The 18658-nt window shown below is 36.0% G+C and overlaps 2 protein-coding genes across 2 annotated transcripts; both read left to right on the forward strand.

Annotated features, from left to right (window-relative positions):
- The first annotated feature begins 3972 nt into the window (after positions 1-3972).
- LOC115023816 (sialoadhesin-like) lies at positions 3973-7947 on the forward strand. The gene is made up of 6 exons (XM_029455076.1): positions 3973-4024; positions 4429-4675; positions 4756-4998; positions 5169-5345; positions 6822-6901; positions 7011-7947. Exons 2-5 carry the CDS (start codon positions 4516-4518, stop codon positions 6878-6880), a joined length of 639 nt encoding a protein of 212 aa, XP_029310936.1. The 5' UTR covers positions 3973-4024; positions 4429-4515; the 3' UTR covers positions 6881-6901; positions 7011-7947.
- Positions 7948-8391: 444 nt separating this feature from the next.
- On the forward strand, positions 8392-16932 carry LOC115023817 (high affinity immunoglobulin gamma Fc receptor I-like). Its single transcript, XM_029455077.1, has 9 exons — positions 8392-8491; positions 12766-13020; positions 13093-13338; positions 13448-13561; positions 14052-14111; positions 14486-14551; positions 15796-15858; positions 16019-16065; positions 16431-16932. Exons 1-8 carry the CDS (start codon positions 8395-8397, stop codon positions 16063-16065), a joined length of 948 nt encoding a protein of 315 aa, XP_029310937.1. The 5' UTR covers positions 8392-8394; the 3' UTR covers positions 16431-16932.
- Positions 16933-18658: the final 1726 nt, after the last annotated feature.

Raw genomic sequence — 18658 nt, forward strand, 5'->3', positions numbered from 1 at the left:
ATGTTCATGTTCATGTTCATGTTCATGTTCATGTCATGTTTCATGTTCACGTTCATTTCATGTTTCATGTCATGTTCACGTTCATGTTACATGTTCATGTTCATGTTTCATGTTCATGTTTCATGTTTCATGTTCAGTTTCATGTTTCATGTTTCATGTTCATGTCTCATGTTCATGTCTCATGTTCATGTCTCATGTTCATGTCTCATGTCATTTCTCATGTCTCATGTCTCATGTCTCATGTCTTTCTGTTCATTTCATGTTCATGGTCTCATGTTCATGTCTCATGTTCTCTTCGTCAGTTTCATGTTTCATGTCATGTTTCATGTTTCATGTTTCATGTTCATGTTCATGTTCATGTCTCATGTTCATGGTCATGTCTCATGTTCATTTCTCATGTTCATGTTTCATGTTTCAGTTTCATGTTTCATGTTTCATGTCTTTCTCATGTCTCATGTTCATGTCTCATGTCTCATGTTTCATGTTCATGTTCATGTTCATGTCTCATGTTCATGTCTCATGTTCATTTCTCCTGTCCATGTCTCATGTCCTCATGTTCATGTTTCATGTTTCATGTCTCATGTCTCTGTCTCATGTCTCATGTCTCATGTTTTCATGTTCATGTCTCATGTCTGATGTCTCATGTTTCATGTTCATGTCTCATGTCTCATGTCTCATTGTCTCATGTCTCATGTCTCATGTTCATGTCTCATGTCTCATGTCTCATGTCTCATGTGTTCATGTCTCATGTCTCAAGTCTCATGTCTCATGTTCATGTCTCATGTCTCATGTTCATGTCTCAGTTCATGTTCATGTTATGTCTCATGTTCATGTCTCATGTCTCATGTCTCATGGCTGTCATGTCTCATGTCCTCATGTCTCATGTTCATGTCTCATGTTCTGTTCATGTCTCATGTTCATGTCTCAGGTCTCATGTCTTCATGGTCATGTCTCATGTTCATGTCTCATGTTTCATGTCATGTCCATGTTCATATCTCATGTTCATGTCTCATGTTCATGTCTCATGTTTCATGTTCATGTTTCATGTTCATGTTTCATGTTTCATGTTCATGGTTTCATGTTCATGTTTCATGTTCATGTTTTCATGTTCATGTTCATGTTTCATGTTCATGTTTCATGTTCATGTTTCATGTTTCATGTTCATGTTCATGTTTCATGTTCATGTTTCATGTTCATGTTTCATGTTCATGTTTCATGGTTCATGTTTCATGTTCATGTTCATGTTCATGTTTATGTCTCATGTCTCATGTCCATGTCTCATGGTTCATGGTTATGTCTCATGTCTCATGTCTCATGTTCATGTTCATGTTCATGTTCATGTTCATGTCTCATGTCTCATTTTCATGTTCATGTTCATGTTCATGTCTCATGTTCATGTCTCATGTTCATGTCTCATGTTTCATGTTTCATGTCTCATGTTCATGCCTCATGTCTCATGTTCGTGTCTAATGTTTGTGTCTCTTGTTCATGTTTCATGTTTCATGTTCATGTTCATGTTATGTCTCATGTCCATGTCTCATGTTTCATGTCTCATGTTCATGTCTCATGTTCATGTCTCATGTCTCATGTCTCATGTTCATGTCTCATGTTTTATGTTCATGTTCATGGTTCATGTTTCATGTCTCATGTTCATGTTCATGTTTCATGTTCATGTTTCATGTTCATGTTTCATGTTCATGTTTCATTTCATGTTCATGTTCATGTTTCATGTTAATGTCTCATGTTTCATGTTCATGTCTCATGTTCATTTCTCATGTTCATGTTTCATGTTTCATGTTTCATGTCTCATGTCTCATGTCTCATGTTCATGTCTCATGTCTCATGTTTCATGTTTCATGTTCATGTCTCATGTTCATGTCTCATGTTCATGTCTCATGTTCATTTCTCAATGTCCATGTCTCATGTCTCATGTTCATGTTTCATGTTTCATGTTTCATGTTTCATGTTTCATGTCTCATGTCTCATGTTCATGTCTCATGTCTGATGTTTCATGTTTCATGTTCATGTCTCATGTCTCATGTCTCATGTCTCATGTCTCATGTCTCATGTTCATGTTCATGTTCATGTTCATGTCTCATGTCTCATGTCTCATGTCTCATGTCTCATGTTCATGTCTCATGTCTCATGTCTCATGTCTCATGTTTCATGTCTCATGTCTCATGTCTCATGTTCATGTCTCATGTTCATGTCTCATGTCTCATGTCTCATGTCTCATGTCTCATGTTTCATGTTCATGTCTCATGTCTCATGTTTCATGTCTCATGTCTCATGTTCATGTCTCATGTTCATGTCTCATGTCTCATGTCTCATGTCTCATGTTCATGTCTCATGTCTCATGTCTCATGTCTCATGTTTCATGTCTCATGTCTCATGTCTCATGTTTCATGTCTCATGTCTCATGTTCATGTCTCATGTTCATGTCTCATGTTTCATGTTCATGTCTCATGTCTCATGTCTCATGTTTCATGTCTCATGTCTCATGTTCATGTCTCATGTCTCATGTCTCATGTCTCATGTTCATGTCTCATGTCTCATGTCTCATGCTCATGTCTCATGTCTCATGTCTCATGTCTCATGTTCATGTCTCATGTTCATGTCTCATGTCTCATGTCTTATGTCTTATGTCTCATGTCTCATGTCTCATGTCTCATGTTCATGTCTCATGTTCATGTCTCATGTCTTATGTCTCATGTCTCATGTTCATGTCTCATGTTCATGTCTCATGTTCATGTCTCATGTTCATGTCTCATGTTTCATGTTCATGTCCATGTTCATGTCCATGTTCATATCTCATGTTCATGTCTCATGTTCATGTCTCATGTTCATGTTCAGTTCATGTTTCATGTTCATGTTTCATGTTCATGTTTCATGTTCATGTTCATGTTCATGTTTCATGTTTCATGTTCATGTTCATGTTCATGTTCATGTTCATGTTCATGTTTCATGTTCATGTTTCATGTTCATGTTTCATATTCATGTTTCATGTTTCATGTTCATGTTTATGTCTCATGTCTCATGTCCATGTCTCATGGTTCATGTTTATGTCTCATGTCTCATGTTCATGTTTCATGTTCATGTTTCATGTTCATGTTTCATGTTAATGTCTCATGTTTCATGTTCATGTCTCATGTTCATTTCTCATGTTCATGTTTCATGTTTCATGTTTCATGTCTCATGTCTCATGTCTCATGTTCATGTCTCATGTCTCATGTTTCATGTTTCATGTTCATGTCTCATGTTCATGTCTCATGTTCATGTCTCATGTTCATTTCTCATGTCCATGTCTCATGTCTCATGTTCATGTTTCATGTTTCATGTCTCATGTCTCATGTTCATGTCTCATGGTCTGATGTCTCATGTTCATGTTCATGTCTCATGTCTCATGTTCATGTCTCATGTTCATGTCTCATGTCTCATGTCTCATGTCCATTTCAATGTCTCATGTCTCATGTTCATGTCTCATGTTCATGTCTCATGTCTCATGTCTCATGTCTCATGTTCATGTCTCATGTTCATGTCTCATGTCTCATGTCTCATGTTCATGTCTCATGTCTCATGTCTTATGTCTTATGTCTCATGTCTCATGTTCATGTCTCATGTTCATGTCTCATGTTTCATGTCTCATGTCTTATGTCTCATGTCTCATGTTCATGTCTCATGTTCATGTCTCATGTCTCATGTTCATGTTCATGTCTCATGTCTCATGTTCATGTCTCATGTTCATGTCTCATGTTCATGTCTCATGTTCATGTCTCATGTCTCATGTTCATGTCTCATGTTCATGTCTCATGTCTCATGTTCATGTCTCATGTTCATGTCTCATGTTCATGTCTCATGTCTCATGTTTCATGGTTATGTCTCATGTCTCATGTCTCATGTTCATGTCTCATGTTCATGTCTCATGTTCTACATGTTTCTGATGCCCTCAGCTCTCTTGTCTCTGCAGTGAAGACTGTGCTGCTGCTGCTCACACACCTTCACTTCACTTGTTGTCAGAGAGCTGGTGAGTAGCAGGTTGATGATCTGTGCACTTTAATGTGTGTTTAACTTTTAACTAAAGTATCTGAAGTATTCTTCACGTGTCACATCATCTCAAACTGGACAGGCATGAGTACAACATGTTAAACTTTTAAACTTGTGTATCTCAGGTGATGACACTGAACACTCGTCATACGTAGAGTCAGAAGTGACATTTGGGTGATAAAGCAAAGCATAGAAACATCGCCTCGTGTTTGTCCAGATGCTCTGCTGGCTAAACACTGTGCACATGTCACAATGAGTTCCATATGTTTAAATATATGCAATTATTTCCTTGAGAGAGTTGAAACCTAAACGTGTTCATCCATTACAGCTTTATTTATGTGAGAGGATGTCACTGACTCGTGTTGTGTGTCAGTGTTTCCTCAGGTTGTTCCTCACAGACAGCAGCACTTTGAATACGAAAGCGTAGCTGTGAGCTGTGAGGGGCTGGAGGGCCGGAGCGCCTGGAGAGTGATGAAGAGGATTGACGGTTTTGTTAGACCATGTGCTGCCACCTGGTCCTCGTCAACAGGACCCTGTGAAGTGAAAGAACTCATCGCAGCAGCGGACAGCGGACTGTACTGGTGTGAACTGGGAGGACAGACAAGCAGCACTGTCAACATCACTGTCACTGGTATGCAAACAGTGAAACAATCACAAAGTCCTCACATCTCCTCTCACTCTGAACTGTTCATGTATGTATGTGTTGTGCAGGAGGAGCTGTGATCCTGCAGAGTCCTGTCTTCCCTGTGATGGAGGGAGACGCTGTGACTCTGAGCTGCAGGGAGAAGAAGACGTCCAACCTCACAGCTGACTTCTATAAAGATGGCTCCTTCATGGAGAAGAGCTCCACAGGAAACCTGACCCTGCAAAGTGTGTCCAGGTCTGATGAAGGACTCTACAGCTGCAGCATCTCTGGAGTTGCAGCGTCACCACAGAGCCGGCTGACTGTCAGAGGTGAGACATTGTCCTCTGATGTCCCTGAACTCTGTCGAGATCCATGTTTTAAAGTTGAACACTGAATCTGTCTCAGACTGATTCAGTGTTGTATGGAATATGTGTCGGTGTTATATTGATCCAGCATTCGGATCATGTCTCATGTGCAGCACATCTCATTATGTCTCCAGCAGCTCAGTCTCCCCCCCTCAGCCCCCCCCCTCAGCTGTCTCTGCTGCTCGGCATCGGTGTCAGTGTGTTCTGTGTGGCTCTGGTGCTGTTGGTGGGATTACTGCGATGTAGGAGACGTCAAACAGACCCCCCGACCCATCCGCCCCCCTCCCAGTCTCTGTCTTCTCTGCACACAGGTGAGGAGCACTACCTTCATCTTTACTACCTGTGTATTGTGTCACTATGGAGATGATCCCAGACTATTTATATATGAAGCTTGAACGATGGATTGTTCAGTTGTGTGATTTATTCATCATTTCCGACCCCATCTGCACTTTGACCTTTACATATATTAATCTGAGTCCGATGGTGTGATGATGTCTCGTGAACAGTTGAGCTGCAATGTAAATAGAGGTATGAAATGAAAAAGTAGAAAGGCAGTAGGAGAGCGCAGAGCTGCACCAAGTATCTGCTCCTTGATTCAGATCCACTCCAACATGCCCCATCCACAGCCACATTAGTGTCTTCTTCCTCGGCCCGTCCTGCACACGTCCACCAGGTGTCATGTAAATCGGGACAGCAGTTTTTCTGTAATCCAGCTGAGAAACAGAGAAACCGAACTGAAAATCATACTAACTCATACTATATTACAATAGGAATAGATTTATAGAATTTATGTAAATTAGCAAACATGCTTAGGAAGCATATTAATTTATCTTGTGTTAGTTTTTATTTGTGTTACTTATGTGTGAGGTGTATTTTTACTGTGTGAGTGTGTGATGCATCATGTGAAGATGAAATATTAGTATAAAAGTAAGCTTCCCTTAGACGTCATGACTTTGGTGTCTCAAGCAGAGACATTTATAGAACATTTTAAAACGACCTCGCTGTCGGCCTCTTTATATCCGAGTGACAGTTTCAGCTTCTTTTAGCATCTCAGACAAAAACCACACGAGAAACCCACAGACAGAAGCAGGTAGCAGTTAGCGTGTGCAGCCGGCCCCTCGGGTCCGTGTGCGAGTCGGAGAGACACCACAAGAAAAACGTCACGGAAATGCATTCACTACATCTGTTTTATGTTTTATAAATAAACAATGGGGCTATAATCACAAGAGTCGTGACCTGGTGCATTTGGACCTTTATGTCCTCACAGATACATTTTGTTCCAGACACACCTGCACTACAGTAAATATCACTAAGTGTAAACGTCCAAACGGAATAGAGCAAGAATTTGTCAAATGTTATTATTTTAGAATATAAGTTAAATTAAAATCAAAGAGTTGATTCTACAATGTAAATCTATTGACTGGATATTGAAGATTTTGACTTACTTTGTCAAGATCGAATGATCGCAGCACTCACACAGGATCAGTGTTTGGAGGGATTTCTAGTCTCCTCCTTCTTTACTGTACCAAGTCAGTGACTAGATGTTATGTATGTTTTACACATATAGTAAGTTGGGTATGATCCACATAATAATGATCTAGAAACAGAAGCTGTGGATAATGTATCAAAGGAAAAAGTATTTTTAGGAAAAATAAATGGGCCAATAATTGAGCCTTGTGGAACCCCACATTTAACAATGCTTTGTTCTGCCGTCCTGTGTGTGTAGTTTTGCATATTTCATTAATTGTTCACTCACGTGTTTATGCATGTCTCTGTCTCTCTGTCAGGTGATGATGAGAACTTGTCCATGATGGTTTACCAAACCGTAAACCTGAGGACGGCGTGACAAACAGTCCACCATGAAAAGGTGATTCTGCTGGAACTAAATCTGTGTTTCGACTTTTAGTGTTTTTATTGGAGAGAAGGAGGCTTAACATCCTGGTAGTTATATTCTTTGTCTCTTGTGTGTCCTGCAGGTTACTGAGACCAGAGAGTGCTGAAGAAGGGAGGAGGGACTGTTTTAAGATCTGTAGTGTGTGCAGGTCAGACGACAAAACAGAGCTTTTAAATGAATGAAGGAGCCTTTAATGAACGTTTACAATGTTTTTAAACTATTTTGATCTGTTACATTTTTAATCGCGTCCAAGTTTTATATTTTTCTCTAAATATAACCGTTTTAAAATATATATATTGAAAGCATAATATTTTGTAAAACCAGATTTGGGCTCAATTTCACCAAACATTTAATAAGATGTTCTGCAGGTTTGTTTTAATTAAACTCACATTATCCATATATGTGTCTTTTAGTTTGGAGCCTAAATGAGCCAATAATGCTGATGTTGTTGTATCAATTCATAATTAATAACACTGTGAAACTGGACAAACTGTTACTTTTTAAGCTTCTAAATGATCATTAAGTATATGAAGCCACTATTTCCATGACCTGTATGAATAATACAGAGGTTACTGACATGTATTACAGCACATGGGATTATAAAATCGCCTTTTACATCAACATAACATCACAGAAGATATTGCTTTGTTTTAGTGTTTTATGAATGACATCACGTTGACTGGTCAGAGCACTCTGCTGCCCCCTACAGGATCCCCTCTGCTAGTGGCAACTTACAGATGGGCTTTAATAATTATGAGATGTTTATGTGCAGGGATGATGTTAAGATCTAACTCAACAAACTCTGACAGTGTGCTGCTGTGCTCATGTTCAGATGGTCTGTTTGCATGCTGGGGTTCCTTTGGTCTTTATTCACTCATGTCGGGACGTTAGTGTCTTTAAAATCATAACTTTCAAATGTCAGTTTATTGGCTGCAGTTTCATATATTTTTACATACACACACACTTTCTGCTTGTATTTTTGTCCATAACATGGAAAAATAAATACAATTAAACAATTACATTTGTATCATGACCATAATGTGAAACAACACAATATTTGTATGGAAAAGGAAAGTGTCAAATCTAATTCAAAGTATTCCTTCACTTTATTATCGAACACATTTGACTTTTCTGTTTGAGACATCATGAAGCCTCAGTGTTCAGGTCCTTCTCACATGTCAGTCTTTGTCTTCACTGATATTAGCGTAACCACGGATGCTATTTAGAACCGCCTGCCGTCTCTGAGTCGAGGCTTTCGATACAAAGCACAAAACTAGTGTCGTACCAACAGCAGAAACAAGCCGCACAAGAAGAGACCACCTTCTTTATAACTTCAATGTGAAGTCCAGACAGCAGCGAGACAACATGGAGGTCACAGCTCTGTGCAGCACACTGTGTGAGTACTTCAGTTCATTAACAATAAGCAATAACAAGAAGGTTCTGTTTCACCGGTTTCACGTGGAGGAATGTCGCAGAGCAAAGAATTAGTGTGTGATGTTCGGCTCTTTTCTTCTGTCTCTGCAGGGATGACGATGTTTCTGCAACTGCATGTTCAGAACGTTGGTAACTGGCTCTCCTAGTTTATACAGAGTGTTATAGATGTTTAATACAGTAATACTTTATACAGAGTGTTATAGATGTTTAATACAGTAATACTTTATACAGAGTGTTATAGATGTTTAATACAGTAATACTTTATACAGAGTGTTATAGATGTTTAATACAGTAATACTTTATACAGAGTGTTATAGATGTTCAATACAGTAATACTTTATACAGAGTGTTATAGATGTTTAATACAGTAATACTTTATACAGAGTGTTATAGATGTTTAATACAGTAATACTTTATACAGAGTGTTATAGATGTTTAATACAGTAATACTTTATACAGAGTGATATAGATGTTTAATACAGTAATACTTTATACAGAGTGATATATATGTTTAATACAGTAATACTTTATACAGAGTGATATAGATGTTTAATACAGTAATACTTTATACAGAGTGATATATATGTTTAATACAGTAGTACTTTATACAGAGTGATATAGATGTTTAATACAGTAATACTTTATACAGAGTGTTATAGATGCTTAATACAGTAATACTTTATACAGAGTGTTATAGATGTTCAATACAGTAATACTTTATACAGAGTGTTATAGATGTTTAATACAGTAATACTTTATACAGAGTGATATAGATGTTTAATACAGTAATACTTTATACAGAGTGTTATAGATGTTTAATACAGTAATACTTTATACAGAGTGTTATAGATGTTTAATACAGTAATACTTTATACAGAGTGTTATAGATGTTTAATACAGTAATACTTTATACAGAGTGTTATAGATGTTTAATACAGTAATACTTTATACAGAGTGTTATAGATGTTTAATACAGTAATACTTTATACAGAGTGTTATAGATGTTTAATACAGTAATACTTTATACAGAGTGTTATAGATGTTTAATACAGTAATACTTTATACAGAGTGTTATAGATGTTTAATACAGTAATACTTTATACAGAGTGTTATAGATGTTTAATACAGTAATACTTTATACAGAGTGATATAGATGTTTAATACAGTAATACTTTATACAGAGTGTTATAGATGTTTAATACAGTAATACTTTATACAGAGTGATATAGATGTTTAATACAGTAATACTTTATACAGAGTGTTATAGATGTTTACTACAGTAATACTTTATACAGAGTGATATATATGTTTAATACAGTAATACTTTATACAGAGTGTTATAGATGTTTAATACAGTAATACTTTATACAGAGTGATATAGATGTTTAATACAGTAATACTTTATACAGAGTGTTATAGATGTTTAATACAGTAATACTTTATACAGAGTGTTATAGATGTTTAATACAGTAATACTTTATACAGAGTGTTATAGATGTTTAATACAGTAATACTTTATACAGAGTGTTATAGATGTTTACTACAGTAATACTTTATACAGAGTGTTATAGATGTTTAATACAGTAATACTTTATACAGAGTGTTATAGATGTTTAATACAGTAATACTTTATACAGAGTGTTATAGATGTTTAATACAGTAATACTTTATACAGAGTGTTATAGATGTTTACTACAGTAATACTTTATACAGAGTGTTATAGATGTTTAATACAGTAATACTTTATACAGAGTGTTATAGATGTTTAATACAGTAATACTTTATACAGAGTGTTATAGATGCTTAATACAGTAATACTTTATACAGAGTGTTATAGATGTTTAATACAGTAATACTTTATACAGAGTGATATAGATGTTCAATACAGTAATACTTTATACAGAGTGTTATAGATGTTTAATACAGTAATACTTTATACAGAGTGTTATAGATGTTTACTACAGTAATACTTTATACAGAGTGTTATAGATGTTTAATACAGTAATACTTTATACAGAGTGATATATATGTTTAATACAGTAATACTTTATACAGAGTGATATAGATGTTTAATACAGTAATACTTTATACAGAGTGATATAGATGTTTAATACAGTAATACTTTATACAGAGTGATATAGATGTTTAATACAGTAATACTTTATACAGAGTGATATAGATGTTTAATACAGTAATACTTTATACAGAGTGTTATAGATGTTTAATACAGTACTACTTTATACAGAGTGATATAGATGTTTAATACAGTAATACTTTATACAGAGTGTTATAGATGTTTAATACAGTAATACTTTATACAGAGTGATATAGATGTTTAATACAGTAATACTTTATACAGAGTGTTATAGATGTTTAATACAGTAATACTTTATACAGAGTGTTATAGATGTTTAATACAGTAATACTTTATACAGAGTGATATAGATGTTTAATACAGTAATACTTTATACAGAGTGATATATATGTTTACTACAGTAATACTTTATACAGAGTGATATAGATGTTTAATACAGTAATACTTTATACAGAGTGTTATAGATGTTTAATACAGTAATACTTTATACAGAGTGTTATAGATGTTTAATACAGTAATACTTTATACAGAGTGTTATAGATGTTTAATACAGTAATACTTTATACAGAGTGTTATAGATGTTTAATACAGTAATACTTTATACAGAGTGTTATAGATGTTTAATACAGTAATACTTTATACAGAGTGTTATAGATGTTTAATACAGTAATACTTTATACAGAGTGTTATAGATGTTTAATACAGTAATACTTTATACAGAGTGATATAGATGTTTAATACAGTAATACTTTATACAGAGTGTTATAGATGTTTAAAACAGTAATACTTTATACAGAGTGATATAGATGTTTAATACAGTAATACTTTATACAGAGTGTTATAGATGTTTAATACAGTAATACTTTATACAGAGTGTTATAGATGTTTAATACAGTAATACTTTATACAGAGTGTTATAGATGTTTAATACAGTAATACTTTATACAGAGTGATATAGATGTTTAATACAATAATACTTTATACAGAGTGTTATAGATGTTTAATACAGTAATACTTTATACAGAGTGATATAGATGTTTAATACAGTAATACTTTATACAGAGTGATATAGATGTTTAATACAATAATACTTTATACAGAGTGTTATAGATGTTTAATACAGTAATACTTTATACAGAGTGATATAGATGTTTAATACAGTAATACTTTATACAGAGTGATATAGATGTTTAATACAGTAATACTTTATACAGAGTGTTATAGATGCTTAATACAGTAATACTTTATACAGAGTGATATAGATGTTTAATACAATAATACTTTATACAGAGTGTTATAGATGTTTAATACAGTAATACTTTATACAGAGTGTTATAGATGCTTAATACAGTAATACTTTATACAGAGTGATATAGATGTTTAATACAGTAATACTTTATACAGAGTGTTATATATGTTTAATACAGTAATACTTTATACAGAGTGTTATAGATGTTTAATACAGTAATACTTTATACAGAGTGTTATAGATGTTTAATACAGTAATACTTTATACAGAGTGATATAGATGTTTAATACAATAATACTTTATACAGAGTGTTATAGATGTTTAATACAGTAATACTTTATACAGAGTGTTATAGATGTTTAATACAGTAGTACTTTATACAGAGTGATATAGATGTTTAATACAATAATACTTTATACAGAGTGTTATAGATGTTTAATACAGTAATACTTTATACAGAGTGTTATAGATGTTTAATACAGTAGTACTTTATACAGAGTGTTATAGATGTTCAATACAGTAGTACTTTATACAGAGTGTTATAGATGTTTAATACAGTAATACTTTATACAGAGTGTTATAGATGTTTAATACAGTAATACTTTATACAGAGTGGTATAGATGTTTAATACAGTAATACTTTATACAGAGTGTTATAGATGTTTAATACAGTAATACTTTATACAGAGTGTTATAGATGTTTAATACAGTAATACTTTATACAGAGTGTTATAGATGTTTAATACAGTAATACTTTATACAGAGTGATATAGATGTTTAATACAGTAATACTTTATACAGAGTGTTATAGATGTTTAATACAGTAATACTTTATACAGAGTGTTATAGATGTTTAATACAGTAATACTTTATACAGAGTGTTATAGATGTTTAATACAGTAATACTTTATACAGAGTGTTATAGATGTTTAATACAGTAATACTTTATACAGAGTGATATAGATGTTTAATACAGTAATACTTTATACAGAGTGATATAGATGTTTAATACAACAGTACTTTATAATAATAACAATAAGTTCACTTTTTCTCCGTCAGATTCAGCTTTCTACATCATTCCATCCAGACTGCAGCTCTTTGAATACGAGACTTTTTCTCTTGAATGTGTCGGCTTCGATGTTTTGACTGGATGGAAGATTGTACAGAGGATGAAAACAGGAAGTGGTTCAGAGTGTAGGGTGTTGAACAGGTTCTCCTGCACCGTTGGAATCGCTTATTCAGACGACAGTGGAGAGTACTGGTGTGAGGGTGGAAGGGGGGAGAGGAGCGACAGCGTCACTGTCACTGTCACAGGTACGTTAACATTGTAACAGTAAGAGTCATTCTAACTTTAATAATATTAAATATCAAACACGTGTTGTTCAGGAGGAGCTGTGATCCTGCAGAGTCCTGTCCTCCCTGTGACGGAGGGAGACGCTGTGACTCTGAGCTGCAGGAACAAGACAACGTCCTCCAGCCTCACAGCTGACTTCTATAAAGATGGCCGCCTCATCAGGAGCAGCTCTACAGGAGAGATGATCATTAAAAGCGTGTCCAGGTCTGATGAAGGATTCTACAGCTGCAGCATCTCTGGTGATGGAGAGTCACCACAGAGCCGGCTGACTGTCAGAGGTGAGAGATAGCAATGTTTCAAAGCACTATTTAAACATACATGTGATGTGCTCTCTGCTCCTCAGACTTGAAGTTAGGTTTAATCATTATCTTCCTGTTTTCACTGAAGAGACAAATCCCACCTCCTTCAATTCCACCCCATGGATCGTTGTCACTGTTGTATTGATGGTTCTGCTGTTGGCGTTGGGAATACATCACCATGCTAAAGGTCATTGGCACAGAGGTATGGATACATGTCACTAACAACTTTGCTGCTAGAGGCCCTCAAGGCTATAGCTCCTTATCCACCGCGCTACTAGAGGTAAAGAAGGATTTAAGGACATCAGAATAATTACATCCGCCAAGGAGGTTATGTTTCCGCTTCGTCTTGTCAGCAGGATCACAGAAACACTTATTGATTTGTAGCGTGGGCCAAGAAAAAATACCCTTTTAAGTTTGGAGCGTATTCGAATCACGAGGCGGATACACAAACTATTTTACACTTCCGTTAACATTGTGAGATAGAGCATCTGGCCTTGGCGGAGGTCGGCATCCTCGGAGTGCACCTCGAGAGTTAGTTTGAATGTAGTGCACAGGAAGCTATTTCAACTCCTTTATAAATGGATACAAAATGAAGTGAAAGAAAAGAAAACAGGACAATGCAAACTGTTTACACCAGAAAGTTGCTATATCTGCGATATCATGCCTGAAATACGTTTATCTTTGGTTCCTAGTGTGCCTGCTCTACCTGTCCACAGTAACACCTGCAGAAGTTTCAGCTGAGGATCACACAGGTGAGAACACAAGCCATGTACTTGTACATTTTTGGCATTCTAAGAAAGAATGTACGGTAAGATAATTGCATTACTTCCTATATTAGGATCTTAATACTGAGAGTTCTTTTAAATACGCGGACAACAAAGTGCAGATTAAAAAGAGTCAATGACCTCTTGAACTTCAGTGTGAGAAATCCCTGAAGCGGATACTCCCTGTGTGGCGTAATCACTTTTCGTACAGCTCAAGTCATTTGTGGTATGAGCATAAATGTGCTGGTTAATTCTTCCAATGATGTTTGGAAATAAATACTTCCTGTTATTCTGTCCTTGTATTTTTCTGTCTGCAGTGTCTGCTCTGTGAATTAAAACATTAATTTTACCAACTTCTGCAGAGGCCAGCGCAGCTGATGCAGGCGAACACACGTATGCTGTTGTTACAAAAACCAGCAGGAAAAAAGGTGCTTCACCTGACATTGTTGTTTTTACTTTACTTCACATACTTTTCTACTTCGTGTCAAATACAGACCACTGGCAGCCATGTCTACATTGTATATTTAACTGGGTTAAAGGCTCAATTAAAAATGTTTAGTAATTATTTGGTTGAGAAATTCTGAGCGATAAAATATTACACATCTTCTTTGTGCTCAAACATGGACATTTATAAGGTTTGACATTATACTTCATAAACACATAAATCAAAGCCATAACAAATACAAACATAGTCAAAACATGAGTTTATTAAGCACAAGCTGTGCTTATTTACATTTTGCGACTGAATGGTGGGAGCTTATTGAAATACAGGAATACAGATGTGAGAGCAAAAGCTAGTGAGAGTTTAACCAGCAGTTGTCCAGCAGAATTCAGAATTCATACAAATCTAAAACAAGCAATCATACTTTTAACATATAAATCTGGGTGTCATCTGCATAATAAGACATAAAAAATCCAGCAAAGTCCAGCAAAACCAAAATAGAACCCATAATTGAGCCCTGGGCCCCCAGACAGGACAAACATATGATGAGAGGTTCAAAATGTACATTTGATTATTATTTCCACACATATGTATTATGTGTATTTGCTTGCTGAGTCAGACGAGGAGCTTGATCCCTCTCATCTGTCTTTTAGGTGTGTAGCTGCAGGTGATTAGCTTAACTTAGCATACATCTCAGTGTAGCCACAATTAGCATAAAGCTAACCTAATGTAGGTCATGTAAATACAACAAGTTGTGATTATACGGGGAGTAACATACAATTATATTTTGGCAAACAGTGGCCGGGCTTAGAGACACCCTTGATTGCCACCATGAGGTTGCCAGGCAACCAACAGAGACTTCAGGAAGGCAACAAATGGACATTTTTACATTTGTGTTTGTGTACTAATAAAGCAGACAAGATGTTTGTTATCTAGTGAGCTGTAGAGGTTTAGCGAGGTGTATTTTCAACTTGGGAGGTTATGCTAGGTGTTTCTCCCGGCTGACAGCTTTTATCATGAGCTAAGCTAAGCTAAGCTAAGCTAAAATAAGCTAAGCTACTACTACCAGGAGTAGTATTGATCTTCTTATCTAACTTGGCAAGAAAAGGATGAGGTGCATCTTCCAACATGCCAAACAAGTCCTGACAGATCCAATGAACAGCATTCATCATCACTGATGTTGATAGACAGTATGTGTCTGTCAGCTGACTAACGCTGTCTCTCCGTCAGGTGAGGATCGATTGTTGTCTTCCCTTTATTACACCTTGGACCCGGGGGACACTCAACAACTGGGTGAGACTCATGTGTTTGAAAAGGCATTTGAATGGTAACTGATTTTACAAATAACCAACATCAGAGACACCATTAATTTTGTAATTAAGTAAGTGAAATTAGTGCTCTAGTAAGTCAATATTTTGTCAACACATTGACAGAATTCCATCTATTTCCAAAGCAGAGCCATCTGTAACAGCGAGCGCCGTATATTCTACAATCCCGTAGGTAAGACTGAGGACAAAACCGGCTTTACTGCCACATTCAGTCACCAGATATTTACAACTTGTGCCTTTAAACAACTCAGCACGGTTGCATTATTGCAAAGTTGGTTGTATGTGGGTTGTAACATAAAGTGCATTGACTTTATAAAATGATGTAGGAATTTGGGTTTAACTTGATTAAATAATGAACCTTGGCTAACAATAAGCATCCATGTGTGTTTGATCAACATCAAGTTGCAGACTAGTCTTGATCATAAGAAATATTTCCAGGCTGTTTGTAACTGAACAGTTCTTTTACCACCTTGACAAAGTTTACCTGAATATTTAATACTATTTACATTTGTTCTGCACATCTTATGTATCTTACAGGTGGCTGAGTCACAGCTGACTGAAGCTTTAAAAAACACGCCATGAGAAGAAGATGACGCCCTTATGTGTGTTAACTATATTATAAATACATTTCTTTTTGGAAGAACATTTTAAACATGTTGATAAATGGTTTATACAGCACATGTATATTCAGTTAGATAGATTCATGACGTCTGTAAATATTGTGTATTCAATGGCAGTGCATCATCATGCAGCCTTTATCTGAGTTCTTCGGCAAAGTAAAGCACTTTAGTTTATTGTGGTTCAACAGTTAAACCAACTTGTTCCGTCTCTGCCTGTTAACACGTCAGAACACTGTTCACAGAAACAGGGCTGCTTTTGAACACGTTTACTGCGGTCAACTGCTGACTTGAAAGTGTTTTTCTGAGGCAGACACATCGAGCTTGTGGTTAACAAGGTTTTGTGTTTGCAATCCTGTGAAATGAGTTCAAGTGTAAAAGTCACTGATGAAGACGAGGAATAAATAACATCCTGTACACGTCTTGGTGTGTGTTTGTGTGTTCTGTGATATGAAACCTCTCTGTTTTCTCAGGGGCTTTGTTATTTTGAGCAGGCTGATAGATCTTGCTTCAACACACTCATCTTGTATTAATGAATGATATAAACCTTTAATAATTTGAACAGTTTAAAGTAACTGCATATAAATGACAGCACACTGCGGCCAAATAAACAGGAGAGTGGCACGGTGAACTTCCCTGCTGTGTCTGCATGAAACGGGCTGTGCTACAGGCTTGGTGACACAGGTGGACCTATTAATAATAATACTAAAGAGCTGCTGACTGTCACTTAACATAGAAACACTGCAGATTAGTTTCTTCAGCTTCTGTTCATAACTGCAAGTTAGCAAGCTTGTTAGCTCTGTTGCTAATGGAGTGTACCACTGGTTCCTGTCTCATAACTGTCTCAAGTATACTTCACCCCCAAGAGAGAAACCACTCATCACAGAGATTCTATTCAAATGAACAACTGATACGTTTGTTAAATAAAAAGCCTGAATTTGTTCATTTTTCTTATTTTAATGTCAACCAAAGGACTGAATTCTTTGTGGTTTGAGAAAGTATTTTACTTCTTGAGAAGCAGAGGCGTTGGCGCTGCCACACCTGTTTATTTTCTCCTATCAGTTCATGTTTTAAGCAGGATTCTCAAGAAATCGGATGACACGTACGTGTTGATAATAAGACTGAGGGAAGTTCATTCTGAGGTACTTGCGTAACAACTATCAGGACCAAACCCTGTTTGAAAGGTTAAAAAATAACACAGACTCTGTTCTTGCATTAATGAATGATTTAAAACTTTTAATAAGTTGGGCAGTTTAAAGTAACTGCATATAAATGACAGCACATTTAGTTGTGGCTGTGCTGCAGGCTTGGTGACACAGGTGGACCTATTAATAATAATACTAAAGAGCTGCAAAGTGGGAAAAGCTGCTGACTGTCACTTAACATAGAAACACTCATCACAGAGAGTCTATTCAAATGAACAACTGATATGTTTGTTAAAAAATAAATCCTGAATTTGTTTATTTTTCTTATTTTAATGGTAAACAAAGGACTGAGCTTTTTGTGGTTTGAGAAAGTATTTTACTTCTTGAGAAGCAGAGGCGTTGGCGCTGCCACACCTGTTTATTTTCTCCTATCAGTTCATGTTTTAAGCAGGATTCTCAAGAAATCGGATGACACGTACGTGTTAATAATAAGACTGAGGGAAGTTCATTCTGAGGTACTTGCGTAACAACTATCAGGACCAAACCCTGTTTGAAAATATATGGAATAACACAGACTCTGTTCTTGCATTAATGAATGATTTAAACCTTTAATAAGTTGGGCAGTTTAAAGTAACTGCATATAAATGACAGCACATTGCGGCCAAATAAACAAGAGAGTGGCACGGTGAACTTCCCTGCTGTGTCTGCATGAAACGGGCTGTGCTGCAGGCTTGGTGACACAGGTGGACCTATTAATAATAACACTAAAGAGCTGCTGACTGTCACTTAACATAGAAACACTGCAGATTAGTTTCTTCAGCTTCTGTTCATAACTGCAAGTGAGCAAGCTAGTTCTGTTGCTAATGGAGTGTACCACTGGTTCCTGTCTCATAACTGTCTCAAGTATACTTCACCCCCAAGAGAGAAACCACTCATCACAGATATTCTATTCAAATGAACAACTGATACCTTTGTTAAATAAAAACAATGCCTGAAGTTGTGC

Source organism: Cottoperca gobio, chromosome 18 (genome assembly GCF_900634415.1).
Source record: "Cottoperca gobio chromosome 18, fCotGob3.1, whole genome shotgun sequence".
Lineage (NCBI taxonomy): Eukaryota > Metazoa > Chordata > Actinopteri > Perciformes > Bovichtidae > Cottoperca > Cottoperca gobio.